Source organism: Nerophis ophidion, linkage group LG27 (genome assembly GCF_033978795.1).
Source record: "Nerophis ophidion isolate RoL-2023_Sa linkage group LG27, RoL_Noph_v1.0, whole genome shotgun sequence".
Taxonomy (NCBI): Eukaryota; Metazoa; Chordata; class Actinopteri; order Syngnathiformes; family Syngnathidae; genus Nerophis; species Nerophis ophidion.
Window position 1 is genome coordinate 26,974,639 of NC_084637.1, and position 15,688 is coordinate 26,990,326.

Genomic DNA, 15,688 nt, shown 5'->3' on the forward strand with positions numbered 1-15,688 from the left:
GTTTTTTGTTTTGTTTTACAACATTACTGTAAATTTAAAAACAGTGCCGCGCTTATTTTTACGGTAAAATTCTGGCGACTAATCTGGCAGATGTTTAGTTTTTACTATAAAATGTACAGACGTTCTTTTTACAGTGTATTACTGTAAAGTTTCACAGTTATTTTTACTGTAAAATTCTGGCTACTAATCTGGCATATATATTTTTTGTTTTTTATCGTAAAATGTACGGACGGGTTTTTTTTTACAGTAATTTCTATCAAAATCAAAAATTTTACTACAAAATTTAAAGCGTTTTTTGTTTTGTTTTACAACATTACTGTAAATTGAAAAACAGTACCACTCTCATTTTTACGGTAAAATTCTGAAGACTAATCTGCCAGACGTTTTGTTTTGCTTTTTGTACTGTAAAATGTACAGACGTTCTTTTTACAGTGTATTACTGTAAAAACTATTAGTTAATTTTACTGTAAAATTCTGACTACTAATCTGGCAGGGTTTTTTTTTGTTTGTTTTTTACTGTAAAATTTACGGACGTTTTTTTTTTTTTGACAGTAATGTCTACCAAAATCTAAAATTTTACTAGAAAATTTTAAGTTTTTTTTTTTTTTAAAACATTACTGTAAATTTAAAAACAGTACCACTCTTATTTTTACGGTAAAATTCTGGCGACTAATCTGGCAGATGTTTAGTTTTTACTATAAAATGTACAAACATTCTTTTTACAGTGTATTACTGTTAAGTTTCACAGTTATCTTTACTGTAAAATTCTGGTTACTAATCTGGCATATATATTTTTTGTTTTTTACCGTAAAATGTACGGACGTTTTTTTTTTGACAGTAATTTCTATCAAAATCAAAAATTTTACTACAAAATTTAAAGCGTTTTTTGTTTTGTTTCACAACATTACTGTAAATTGAAAAACAGTACCACTCTCATTTTTACGGTAAAATTCTGAAGACTAATCTGGCAGATGTTTTGTTTTGCTTTTTGTACTGTAAAATGTACGGACGTTCTTTTTATAGTGTATTACTGTTAAAACTATTAGTTATTTTTACTGTAAAATTCTGGCTCCTAATCTGGCAAGTTTTTTTTTGTTTGTTTTTTACTGTAAAATTTACGGACGTTTTTTTTTTTTGACAGTAATGTCTACCAAAATCAAAAATTTTACTAGAAAATTTAAAGTTGTTTTTTTTTTATTAAATATTACTGTAAATTTAAAAACAATACCGCTCTTATTTTTACGGTAAAATTCTGGCGACTAATCTGGCAGATGTTTAGTTTTTACTATAAAATGTACAGACGTTCTTTTTACAGTGTATTACTGTAAAGTTTCACAGTTATTTTTACTGTAAAATTCCGGCTACTAATCTGACAGATATTTTTTTGTTTGTTTGTTTTTTACCGTAAAATGTACGGACGTTTTTTTTTTTTTTACAGTAATGTCTACCAAAATTGAAAATTTTACTTGAAAATGTAAATAGTTTTTTTTTTTTTTACTGAAAAACAGTACCACAGTAATTTATTACAGTACATTTACTGTCAAACCGACGGCTGCGTTTTTTTACAGTGCATTACTGTAAATGTAAAAGCGGTATCACTTTTATTTTGAAGAAAAACTTATGGCTCTTGAGCTGCCAGTTATTAACCGTAAAATCTACAGGTTTTTTTTACAGTGCATCACTGTAAATTTAAAAGTGTATCACATTTTTTACAGTAAAATTCTGGCGACTGAGCTGGCCCTTTTTTTACCGTAAAGTCTACCAAAATCTAAATTATCCTCCGAATATTTTTTTTCCAACACAGAATTACTGTAAATTTAAACACGGTATCGCTGTTACAGTTACGGTAAAATTCTGTCAAATAAGCTACCATATTTCTCCAGCACTGTAAAATCTACGGTTGTTTTTTTACAGTGCATTACTGTAAATTGAAAAACAGTGTCGCATTTTTTTACAGTAAAATTCGGGCGACTGAGCTGACCGTTTTTTTTACCGTAAAAATTTAACCCAATTTTTTTTTAAGACACAGAATTACTTTGAATTTAAACACAGTACTGTTACAGTTACAGTAAAATGATGTCAAATAAGCTACCAGCTTTTTTTAGCCCTGTAAAATCTATGGTTGTTGTTTTTACAGTGCATTACTGTAAATTGAAAAAGAGAATCAAATTTTTTTATAGTAAAATTCTGGCAACTGAGCTTACCATTTCTTTTACCGTGAAGTCCACCAAAATCAAAATTTTACCCAAATTATTATTTTTTAACACAAAATTACTGTAAATTGATACACAGCATCGCTGTTACAGTTATGGTAAAATTCTGTCAAAATACCAGATTTTTTTAAGCACTGTGAAATCACTGTAAATGTTAAAAAATACAACTTTTATTTTTTTACGTTAACATTCAACGACCGTAAAATTTACCGTAATTCTTTTACGGTGCATTTCTGTAAATTGGAAAACTGTATTGCATATTTTTACAGTAAACTTTTGGCGACTGAGCTGACCGTTTTTTTACAGTGAATATTTTACCCCAATTTTTTTTAATCACAGAATTACTCTGAATTTCAACACGGTACCACTGTTACAGTTACGGTAAAATTTTGTCAAATAAGCTCCGAGATTTTTTGAGCCCTGTGAAATCTACAGTTGTTGTTTTCACAGTGCATTACTGTAAACGTAAAACAAAATATCACTTTTATTTTTTTACGTTAACATTCAACGACCGTAAATTTTACCGTATATTTTTTTACAGTGCATTTCTGTAAATTGGAAAACTGTAGCATTCTTTTTTTTACAGTAAAATTCTGGCGACTGAGCTGACAGTTTGTTTTCTATTTACCGTAAAGTCAACAAAAGCTGAAAATTAGCCGAAAATGTACAATGTTTATTTTATTTTATTTTTTTTTTAAACATAATTATTTTGGATTTTACCATAAAATGCTACATTTAATCAGCTAGCTTCCTGCTAACATCATAGATAAATATTTGACAGAAAAGACCAAATATAGTCCGCAGCATCAATAACGTCAATTACTGGAGTTTCAAAATAAAACATGAAACGATGAGATTCAGAAACTGTAAAAATAAAATGTGTATCATTACTTCCTGTCGGCTAGTTAGTGTCCTTTCAAGTTTCAGCGATAAAGTGCACCAAGTGTTCCAGTTCTTGTTCTGTGGGCTCGGACTTGAGTGGGTCCGTGATGGTGTTTGAGGGTCTCAGTCCTCTGAGGATCCCGGCTGGGACTCCACCGAGGTGCGGGTGGTCTGGTGGAGCAGAGCGCCGTCCTGCGACTCCTGTCGCCGACCTTTGACCTCCGTGTCCCAGTCTTGGTCATCGGCCCCCCCGATTGACCTTTGACCCTGTATATTGAAGGACGACATTTTAATGGGAGACTCTGGCAGCTCAAAAGGGCAAAATGTACCTTTTAACACAAAAGTGATAGTTTTTACATTTACAGTAATGCACTGTAAAAAGAACAACCATAGAGATAACGATACCAAAAAATAAATCTGGCAGTTTTAAAAATAGCAGTGGGACTGTTTTTCAATTTACAGTAATACACTGTAAAAACAACAAGTATAGGTTTTATGATTAAAAATTGGCAGCTCAGTTGCCAAGATTTTACTGTAAAAATGATACCGTTCTTTGTGTCAGACTTGTCCCTGCTTGTGTTTTAGTTTTTCCTCTGTGTGTGTAGTATTTCCTGTCTTTAGTTCCTGTCAGCACTCTCATTTTGATTCAGTTTCCTGTTTGTCTCCCTGAGTGTTGTGTCCCCTCAGGTGCGGCTAAATGGCACCTGGCCACACCTGGCGTCAATCAGCCCGCTCCTATTTAGACCTGTTTTCTCCTCCAGTCAGTGGTGGATTATTGTCATGTCGCTCCTGTTGTGTCGTGTAGTGCCGAGTCATATTGTGTCACGTCATTGCAGCGTAGCTGTAAGCTATATTTCGGTAGCTGTTTGTAGCTTACTGTCTTTTGTTCCCTGCTTCCAATTTGTTTTCACGCAACAAGTAACGACTTCTGTTTTTCTGCTCGCTACCTGCTAGCTGCCACGCTAGGCCCTTTTGTTTTTGCTAGCTTTCATGCTAAGCTCTGTCACGCCAAATTTCTTCCCCCCTACAAAAACCTTCCCCCCCATTTACTTCCGGGGTCATGATTAATACAGAAGTTTTGTTAACGCTATATTATAAAAATATAACGCTATATTATAAAAAAAATGTAAAAACTATTTACAAACCCAAGCTATGGGATGACTCCTTTACTTCCGGGGTCACGTTTCCTCTTATGTCATCCAATAGCTTGTGTTTGTAAATTGTTTTTTAAAATTTTTTTATAATATAGCGTTAACAAAACGTCTGTATTTTTATAATATAGCGTTATATTTTTATAATATAGCGTTAACAAAACGTCTGTATTAATCATGACCCCGGAAGTAAATGGGAGTAGGGGGGGGGGGTTTTGTAGGGAGAAGAAATTTGGCATGACAGCTCCATTTGTTTTCTAACTCCCATGCTAGCTCTTTGTTTGTTATCCGCCTCATACGCGCCTTTTGTTTGTTCTTGTTTAGTTTTAATTAAATCATGTTTTCTCATTCAATGCCTGACTCCATCTCTGCATCTTGGGGTTTGTCACCAACTAATTGTGACATTCTGTAAAAAATAACAACCATAGATTTTACGGTAAAAATCCGGTAATAAGTATGTATACACACAGTAGTATAGTTTTACAATTTACAGTAATTTGGTGCAAAACCATCAATATTTGGGGAAAATGTTTGTGTCGGTAGAGTTTTATTGTAAAATAATGTCATCTCCGTCCCATGAACTTTACTGTAAAAAATGTGCTGTTTTTCAATTTACATTAAAACGCTAGAAAAAAGAACAAATCTAGATTTTACAGTAAAAAACAAATGTCAGCTTCGTTGCCAAAATTTCATTGCAAACATAATAGTGGTGCTGTTTTTTAAATTTACAGTAAATTCGTTGTAAAAAAAACCCCCACTAAATTTTGGGGTAAAATTTTAGATTATGGTAAACACAGGCAGAATTTTACCGTAAACATAAAAGTGCTAGTTCTTTTTTACAGTAATGCACTGTAAAAAGAACGGCCATAGATTTTAGGGTATGAAAAAAATCTGGCAGCGTAATCGACAGAATTTCACCAAAATATAACAGTGGTTCTGTTTTTTAAATTTACAGTAATACATTGTAAAAACAAGCGTAAATTTTAATGGTTAAAAATTGGCGGCTCAATCGCCAAAATGTTACTGTAAAAATGATACCATTCTCTGTAAAAAAAAAAAAAAAAATGACCGTAGATTTTACGGTAAAAATGCTGTAATAAATATGTATACACACGGATTTACAGTAATTTGTTGTAAAAAAAAAAAAAACTTCAATATTTGGGGAAAATATTTATGTCGGTAGAATGTTACTGTAAAAATAATGTCACCTGTGTCCCCAGCACTTTACTGTAAAAAAAATTTGGTGCTGTTTTTCAATTCACAGTAATGCACTGTAAAAAGGTTGGGCGAGGGGGGCGTGGTTGGGGGCGGGGTTAATAGGGGAGGAGTATATTTACAGTCATCCATCCATCCATTTGCAACCGCTTATTCCTTTTGGGGTAGCGGGGGGCGCTGGTGCCTATCTCAGCTACAATCGGGCGGAAGTCGGTGTACACCCTGGACAAGTCGCCACCTCATCGCAGTATGTGTAGAAATCTTTTTTTTAAATAATTGAATCACTTGTTTATTTTTCAACAAGTTTTTAGTTATTTTTATATCTTTTTTTCCAAATAGTTCAAGAAAGACCACTACAAATTTAATTTAATAAATCAGAAACTAATGACATAGTGCTGTATTTTACTTTTTGATCTTTTTTTTTTTTTTTAAGCAAAAATGCTTTGCTCTGATTAGGGGGTACTTGAATTAAAAAAATGTTCACAGGGGGTACATCACTGAAAAAAGGTTGAGAACCACTGCTCTAAAAGCCGTAGATGTTATTGTCACATATGCATACACAGTAGATGGCAGTATTGTCCTGTTTAAGAGTGTCACAACATTACTGTTTACGGCAGACGAACTGCTTTACGGTAGACGAAAACGTGACTGCTGTTGTTGTGTGTTGTTACCGCGCTGGGAGGACGTTAATGAAACTGCCTAACAATAAACCCACATAAGAAACCAAGAACTCGCCCTCGATCATTCTACAGTTATAACGTCATTGGGCAGGCACTCTGTTTATATTGTGGGAAAGCAGACGTGAAAACAGGCAGTCAACACATTACTCGGGTCTGCATGGAGCTGGAGGGGGCGTGGCCTCCAGTTCCGCCTGAATTTTGGGAGATTTTCGGGAGAGGCGCTGAATTTCGGGAGTCTCCCGGAAAGTCCGGGAGGGTTGGCAAGTATGGAGTTTACACACGGGGTTTCAGCACATTGAAGCCTAGTTGTAACTTGAAGGAACTACCCAGAATGCGATAAAGTATTTCCACGTCGTGGCAGTGTTGTAGTGGCCGGGTGACAACCATAATAGACAACAAGAAGCTAGGAATCAGGCAGAGACAGAGTTCCATTTTGCTCATGAGGACAACGCATGGAGATGCACACTCAGTTACAGTCTCACCCATAGCAATGGTGACTACTGTATATTGGGTGAAACGAGTGTAAAGGTGTTATTTCATCTTTAGACGGCACTAATATGTAAAAAAAAACATACTTAAAAGGTCGTAAACCGTTTTTTAATGCTTTAATTAAAAAAAAAAACAACTTTAGATTTATTAATACTCCGAGGAAATTAGTTTACCACGGCCTGGGACCAATGAATTGTTAACAAAGGAGGGACGACTGTAGCTGTGCAGCAAATAGATTAGTTGAGTCTAATTGGATGGCAGATTAGCTTAGAAGGAGCTTTCAGACTGCTTCAGGTCACATTCCTCTTTGACGCCTCAGACCAGCTCACACACTCCCTGACCCCCGACTTTATTCTTTTCAATCAACTTTGTCACTTCCGATACCATATCCATAGTGGATCCTCGACTATAGGCCAATACCGATATATTCATCCGATATCAACAGGCAGTAAGTCGGACACGTTTCCAGTGAGGCTTAGACTCCGCCAAGGCTGCCCTTTGTCACGGACTCTGTTCATAACTTTTATGGACAGAATTTCTAGGCGCAGTCAAGGCGTTGAGGGGATCCGGTTTGGCGGCTGCAGGATTAGGCAGATGATGTGGTCCTGATGGCTTCATCTGGCCGGGATCTTCAGCTCTCACTGGATCGGTTCGCAGCAGAGTGTGAAGCGACTGTGATGAGAATCATCTCCTCCAAGTCCGAGTCCATGGTTCTCGCCCGGAAAAGGGTGGAGTGCCATCTCCGGGTTGGGGAGGAGACCCTGCCCCAAGTGGAGGAGTTCAAGTACCTCGGATTCTTGTTCACGAGTGAGGGAAGAGTGGATTGTGAGATCGACAGGCGGATCGATGCGGCGTCTTCAGGAATGCGGACGCGGTATCGATCCGTTGTGGTGAAGGAGGAGCTGAGCCGGAAGGCAAAGCTCTCAATTTACTGGTCGATCTACGTTCCCATCCTCACCTATGGTCATGAGCTTTGGGTTATGACCGAAAAGACTAGATCACGGGTACAAGCGGCCGAAATGAGTTTCCTCCGTCGGGGCTCTCCCTTTGAGATTGGGTGAGAAGCTCTGCCATCCGGGAGGAGATCAAAGTAAAGGCAGATGAGGTGGTTCTGGCATCTGGTCAGGATGCCAAACGAATGGTGTCTAGGGCACATCTGACCGGTGGCAGGCCACAGGGAAGACCCAGGACACGTTGGGAAGACTATGTCTCCCGGCTGGCCTGGGAACGCCTCGGGATCCCCCGGGAAGAGCTGGACGAAGTGGCTGGATAGAGGGAAGTCTGGGCTTCCCTGCTTAGGCTGCTGCCCCCGCGACCCGTCCTCGGATAAGCGGAATAAGATGGATGGCTGATATCAACAGGATTGATACATGCTTTTATTATTTTGTAATGTGAAACGTTAGCAAAGTTTTGATCAAAATAAAATATTCATAATAACAAAACACTAATCCAATGACAGATGTATGCCGTCTTTAAACTGAAGGGGAGTGGCGATTACTTTTTTTTTTGCGACACAAATAAATGGAGTCATTTACAAAATGTAAACATGGTAGCAGCTACACAACAGCTACGCGCACAATACCACACAAGCTAGACAATGCATAATAAGTGTTCTTAATTCATCCATCCATCCATTTCCTACCGCTTATTCCCTTTGGGTTTGCGGGGGGGGGTGCGGCGCTGGAGCCTATCTCAGCTGCATTCGGGCGGAAGGTGGGCGTACACCCTGGACAAGTCGCCACCTCATCGCAGGTCCTTAATTCAGTGCTGCTCATTTTTTTTCAACGATTTTGTGTGTTGGCCCTGCCATGAGGTGGCGACTTGTCCTGGGTATACCCCGCCTTCCGCCATAATGCAGCTGAGATAGGCTCCAGCACCCACCGTGACCCCGAAAGCGACGAGCGGTAGAAAATGGATGGATGGTATCATTTGACTATTGTATTGTCATAAGTACACCTTTCCAAACACTATATCTTTATTAACAATAAAAAGAACAAAAACAATAGACATGTAGCTCCATTACAACGAAGATTAACAGTGTTTTTCAGTCTGTAACATGTAGAATTATTTTTTTTATTTCAACTATAAAACATACTAGAAGTGGAATAAAGTCAATGAAAAATAATGAATTCAAATCGATCAATAACGTCAACTCAGGAGCACAATATACAAAACATTTGAACTTACATAACAAACATTAATAAAAGGATTTGTGCTTATTTGATGTCAAGAGGTGGGGGAGCGAACCTGCAACCTTCATGTTTTTCTGGCACGGCCGCTCTACCCACTACGCCAAGGGTGCCCATTACGTCGATCGCGAGCTACCAGTCGACCGCGGGGGGTGTGTCAGTCGATCTCCAGCCAGGCTTTTAAAAAAAATAGACCTAAAAATTAGTGATCATCAATCTTCACCAAGACGTCACTTAAATGACATTCACGGTACCGGAGGGTCTTGTGAGATGACGCTGGCTGCTGCAAGATCATTATTATTAAAATATGACCGAGAGGAAGGCGAGAAACACTTTTTTATTTCAACAGACTCTCGCGCAATACCTTCCGTCAAAACTCTAAAGGCCGACTGCACATTTCCTATCTTCACAATAAAAGCCCTGCTTCATGCTGCCGCCGCTAACTAAATACAGAGTCTCGGAAAACTGGGGTGCACAAGCGATCCCTCAGAAAGCTGGCGTGCACATCACTTGTGCACGCCAGCTTTCTGAGACTCTTATTTTGTTAGCGCAGGCAGCATGAAGCAAGGCTTTTATTGTGAAGATAGGAAATGTGCAGTCGGCCTTTAGAGTTTTGACGGAAGGGACGGCGCGAAAGTCTGTTGAAATAAAAAGTGTTTCTCGCCTTCCTCTCTGTCATTTTTTCATAATAATGAACTGGCAGCAGCCAGCGTCATCTCACGAGACCCTCGGGTGCCGTGAATGTCAATCAAGCAAGCTACGGAATTTCCCGCCAATGTTTTTCTTGTAAAGTGTATGGAAGCTGGATGAATTAGATGCCAAAAACCAACCACTTTCATGTGGTATTGTACAGAAAGGACAACTTTTTTTCTCCTCCATTTGAAAATGTGGGCGTTATCATCATTACTGTCTGATTCCAATCAATGCAAGTCATCAGAATCAGGTAATACACCAACTTATATTCTTGTCTTCGTGAAAGAAAGACATCTATATGTGTTACACATGCTTGTATTATCATTAAACACATTTAACTTGTTTACAAAAATGTCTCTTTCATAAATAAATAAATATAAATGATATATATAAACGAGGTAGATCCCCTCGAGTTGGTCAATTGAAAAGTAGCTCGCCTGCAGAAAAAGTGTGGGCACCCCTGCACTACGCCATACCGCCCCCACCACGTCAGACAATTCCCTTCTTTATGTTATGAAAACATACCCCAAAAGGGACAAGCGGTAGAAAATGGATGAATGTTATGAAACGTGCGTGTACCTAATACTATTTCCCAATAACGGGTGCGTACTGACCTTAGCCGAGGCTCTTTCCTTCTGAGGGGATTCTTCATGAGACTTTTCAGTCGCATTCTCCTCCTGGTTATCGTCCTCTGCTCCTGCCGAGGCACTGCTTTTCCCCTCTTCCCCTAACTCCGCCTCCTCTTCCTCTGACTCCGCCTCCTCTTCCCCTTCCTCTGAAAGTGTGGAGTCGTCATTACCCCGATGGGTTGAGTCCTCCTCCTCTCCGTCTTCAGATTCGTTTTTGCTGCCATCCAATCCTGTCCCACCCACATCCTCAGCTTCATCAACTTCCTCTTCTCCGTCGCCGCCCATGTTATCACTTCTTCCCTCCGCCCCCTCCTCTTCTTCATCGCCCATGTTATCACTTCTTCCCTCCGGTGTTTGTCCTCCCCTGCACTGGCAGCGTCGCCACCCACTGATCTCACACTCGCTTCGCTCACTTTTCCTCTCCTCACCCTCACGTCTGACCTCTCCCCCCGTGTCCTCCTCACCCTCCTCGGTGATGGCGTCGTGGAAAAGAGCTCCGCCGTCCTCGTCGTCCTCCTCTTCCTCCTTTACGACCTCTAAACTCCTGCCTTCCTCCGCACTCTCCTCGGCCCGGTGAGGGGGCTGCGGTGCGGTCGGGGGCGCGGGTTCTGGGGTCTTCTTGTGCTGGAGTATTTTCAGGAGGTCAAACTCCATCATCACCGGCGCTTCGGCGGCCGCCGGGTGCATTTTGAGGGGCCGAGCCTCCATTTTCTTGCGCACGCAAGCTTCGCAGGGGCAGTACTCGTCATCGCTGCGTTGGTCGCTGAACTCGGCTGTCAACTCCTCGTCACTGGCAGAGTCCGCGGTTTTGACTGACTGGTTCCTAATGACCTGAAAATGAAAGAACAGATCATTATTCAACCTTTTGAACTTAAGTAGGGGTGTCCCGATCCGATATTGATACTGTAAGTGTTCCTGAGCCCATGTGGTGATATCCTTTACACACTGATGTCCGTTTTTGATGCACTACCACCTGAGGGACTGAAGGTCAGGGCATTCAATATTGGTTTTCAGCCTAGCCGCTTACGTGCAGTGATTTTGTGACTGTTAGCTGGCATCGTGGTGTGGGTTCGTTCTCTCTATTATGCAGTTGGACTGGACACAGCGTGAAGGTAAGAAATGATGATTTATCTATACTACAAAACAGACTAAGAACAGAAGTGAAGTGAATTAAATTTATATAGCACTTTTCTCTAGTGACTCAAAGCGCTTTACATATTTAAACCAGTGTGGGTGGCACTGGGAGCAGGTGGGTAAAGTGTCTTGCCCAAGGACACAACGGCAGTGACTAGGATGACGGAAGCGGGAATCGAACCTGCAACCCTCAAGTTGCTGGCACGCCCGCTCTACCAACCAAGCTATGCCGCCCCATAGAAAAAGGCAAAACAAACAGAACTAGCATGGGAGCTAGAAGGAACTAAAAGTGCTAGCATGTGAGCTAGGGAACAAACAAAAGAAGCATAGCCCGGAAGTTATCAAGTACAAGAAACAGTTCTTTACCACAATTGGGAAACAGCGTCGTCACCTGTTGCACGGAACAAAAACTAGGATGCGAGAATGAGTAAACGGAAAAGGCAGGCTTAAATAAGGACATTAATTACGAGGCAGGTGCGCGTCAAAAACAAGAAACAGGTGACTATGGCAACGGAAACAAACAGGAAGTGCCACCAGGAACTAGGGGAGACAAACATTAACAAGATGTGATACAAAACGTAACCAAAAACCAGAATATTACATGTTTCAAGCAGCGGATCATGACAGATTTCTCCAGATTCTCTGAACCTTTTGATGATATTACTGACCGTAAGAAATGTTGATCTTAAACTTTTCGACAATTTGCTCAGATGGAAGTTTTTGATGCGGTACCGCATGAAGGATCGAAGGTCACGGGCATTCAATGTTGGTTTTCAGCCTTGCCGCTTACGTGCGGTGATTTCTCCAGATTGTCCGAACCTTTTGATGATATTACGGACCATAGATGGTGAAATCCCTAAATTGCTTGCAATATCTCGTTGAGAAATGTTGCTCTTAAACTGTTCGACAATTTGCTCACGCATTTGTTCTCAAAGTGGTGACTTATCCTCTGCATTTGACCCATCCCCCATGTTATTTTTCAAACAAAACAACGAAGAGAACAAAGAATGAAAGGAAATTTCGACTTGCAGCAAATAGTGGGGCACCTTAGTGCTGAAGAACGCTGATCAGTGGAACTATCTTGCTGTTTGTTTGTTTTATTGCCTTCGTCTTTAAACTATATGCAGTTTAATTTTTTTGGGGTAGGCTCCAGCATCCCACGCAACCCTCTGAGGGACAAGCGGTAGAAAATGGATTGATGGAGCTAGCAGGTACACGACAGCTAAGCACACAATAGCACATACGTGTCCTTCCTTGAATAATACTGAAGTCTAAAACATTTGTCTATATAAACAAGTATCAAATAACTATAGTTGCATACTGTATGAGTAGCAGGTAGAAAAGCTCCAAGGCAAAAGTGTATTAGAAAGGATCTAGCAACAAAAGTGTACACATTTTTCATTAACTGTTGCCAAAATGAAGTGCCAATTCAACTTAAAGTCAGCATAAATCCATTCCAGACTAATAAACATACATACAGTTGTGATCAAAATTATTCAACCCCCACACAATTTTGGTGTTTTAGCAAGTTGGACATTTATTCCATATTTTGTTTATAGTCATGTCAAATAAAGATGTGTCAAATAGACAAATGCAACTTAAATTGTAACACTGTATTTGACAAAATACCAAAAAAGGACATTTTTGTTAATATATCATTGACAAAATTATTCAACCCCTTGAAGATCATAACTCTTAAGAACTGAATTTGAATAAGGTCTTTTCAATCAGGTGTTGAAAACACCTGTAGATGTGATTAGAACCATAACGAGCAACAATTAAACTGATTGAAAAAGACTGTGACGCTCAGCTTCTTGTAGATGGTCAATGGTGTATTTGGAACATGGTGAAGTCCAGGGAGTGGTCAAAGAAGTCAAGAGAGGAGGTAATTTCTCTTCATAAGAAAGGATATGGATATAAGAAAATAGCAAAGACATTACACATTCCAAGAGACACAGTTGGGAGCATAATTCGCAAGTTTAAAGCTAAAGGCACAGTGGAAACACGACCTGGGCGTGGTAGAAAGAGGATGCTGTGTGCGTACAGTGGTGAGAAACCCCCGGGTAACAGCTAAGGAACTACAACAGGACATTGCAGGTTTCGTCCCAGACAATAAGGCGCTCACTACGAGTTGAAGGCCTCCATGCCAGAACTCCCAGGCGCACGGCACTTCTGACTACCAGGCACAAGAAAATAGATTCCAGTATGCCAAAAATCATCTGGACAAACCCCAAAGGTTTTGGGGAAACTGTTCTATGGAGTGATGAGACCAAAGTGAAACTTTTTGGGCCTATGAATCAACGTTATGTCTGGAGGAGAAAAAATGAAGCTTACAAAGAGAAGAACACCTTGCCTACTGTTAAGCATGGTGGGGGGTCAATCATGCTCTGGGGCTGTTTCTCTGCCTCAGGTACCGGGAATCTCCAGCGCGTTCAAGGCATTATGAATTCTATTTCTTAGCAGGATATATTAGCTGCAAATGTCATGAAGTCAGTGACGAAGCTGAGGCTTGGGAGACGTTGGACCTTCCAACAGGACAACGATCCCAAACATACCTCCAAATCAACATCAGAGTGGTTGCAGAAGAAGGGCTGGAAGACTCTGGAGTGGCCTTCACAGTCGCCAGACCTAAATCCTATAGAAAAGCTGTGGTGGGACTTGAAGAAGGCAGTTGCAGCACGCAAGCCCAAGAATATGAATGAACTGGAGGCCTTTGCCCAAGAGGAATGGGCTAAAATACCTGTAGATGTTTGCAAGAAGCTTGTGTCCGGTTATGTATCACCTTTGAAGGATGTCATTACTGCCAAAGGGTGTTCTACTAAGTACTAAAGATGCATGTAACTAGGGGGTTGAATCATTTTGTCAATGAGATATTAAGAAAAATGTCCTTTATACAGTGTTACAATTTAAGTTGCATTTGTCTATTTGACACATCTTTAATTTGATATCACTATAAACAAAATACGGAATAAATGTCCAGCTTGGTGAAACACCAAAATTGTGTGGGGGTTGAATAATTTTGATCACAACTGTAGGTTAGTGTTTTTCATACTTACCAATGTTTTCTGTGTTACTGATTTCATTCGATCAAACCTTTTCCAGCGTTCCACACTACAAAGTATACATGATTGGTGCTGATATCAGGTCAATATGTGCATCGGCCAATACTCCATGCTCTACTATCAGTGTTGAATCAGAGTGAACAAATTGTAAACCAAACCAAATCGTCATGGTTGCATTGAGATTAGACTTGCTACAACCCATTCCTAATGACATTCAATACAGCAACAATAATACAAGCTTTGCCTTTTAACAAAGAAAACAAGGTCCAATTTTGAATGAGAGGTATTAAACTGTACGTGAAGACGTTTCTGACGTAGTGCGCTTTAAACTCTACGACTGCAATAAGAACAATTGATCCAGATTTACCTTCAGTATCCGTCGGCGCTTCTCGGTCATTGTGGACTCCCTCGAGAGGTTCGCATTTTTCGGAGGCCTTGGCATCTTCTCGCCTCGGCCGGCCCGACTCTGAATGTTCCTCATCTCCCGCTCAATGCTGCTCTGGATTCGACTGCTCACCTCATCCTTCAACTCTGAGATCATTGTGTCGAGAATGAGGCTGTCGTCTAGGTCCCAGCGAACTTTAAATTCCTTCATGGCGTCGATGTAGTGGTTCATGAATTGTTTCTCCAGCTTCTTCAGGAGGTGCAGGAGCCACACTGGATCAGGTTCGTGGGATGTTTTTTTGGACAGAGATTTTTGCAGAACTGTCGGAGGTGTTCCTGAGCTGGAGTTGAAGGTATTATTGGTAGAACTGTGATCTGATGATGAGGGGTTCTCGGCTTGTTGGCTTTCCAGTGTAGGAAGCACTTTACTTAGATCCTCACTCGGCAAGGACTCAACTTGTAAGACTGCCTCGGTCATAATTTCCTTGGTTTCGGTTTGTAGCCTATCCTTGCCCACCGCCTCATCCTCTTGCGAAGACTCTTTTGGGAGTGTTTCATCTCCTCCTTGATTCTCATGGTCCTTCCCCGATCCACCAGAGCCACTGCTCATACCTACCCCTGATGAAGACCTTGGGGGTGTCACTTGTTCTGTGCCAATGCCCTTGGTCTCAATGTCCCGAGGGTCAGTGAGCCAAAGGGACTGAAGAATGGCCATAATGTCCTCGTATTGCCGGTTTTGGTTCTCAATTTTATCGTGGCCCTGATTTCTTGTGGGCTCAATGAGCTGAAGCTGGGCAAGGCAGTCCAAGAGGCCCCTGGCTGATGTACTTAGTCTACGGCCATATACTGGAGACACCTATGGAACACAGCAAATTCAAATAATTCATATTATATTACTTTGCATGTAACATAAAAACACAATAAACTACTCAGTCAATTAAAAAGTGTATAACTATGATTTACTTAT

General features: G+C 40.3%; 1 protein-coding gene across 2 annotated transcripts in view; it reads right to left on the reverse strand.

The window, feature by feature from the left end:
* Positions 1 to 2,217: 2,217 nt before the first annotated feature.
* rp1l1a (rp1 like 1a) overlaps positions 2,218 to 15,688 on the reverse strand; it is a 42,358-nt gene continuing 28,887 nt past the window's right edge. For both annotated transcript variants that reach the window (XM_061889178.1, XM_061889177.1), the window contains exons 6-8: positions 14,705 to 15,577; positions 10,127 to 10,972; positions 2,218 to 3,362 (exon numbers count right to left, since the gene is read on the reverse strand). In XM_061889178.1, coding sequence (XP_061745162.1) covers positions 3,219 to 3,362; positions 10,127 to 10,972; positions 14,705 to 15,577 — 1,863 coding nt within the window. In that variant the 3' untranslated portion in view covers positions 2,218 to 3,218. The remainder of the gene's footprint in view (positions 3,363 to 10,126; positions 10,973 to 14,704; positions 15,578 to 15,688) is intronic.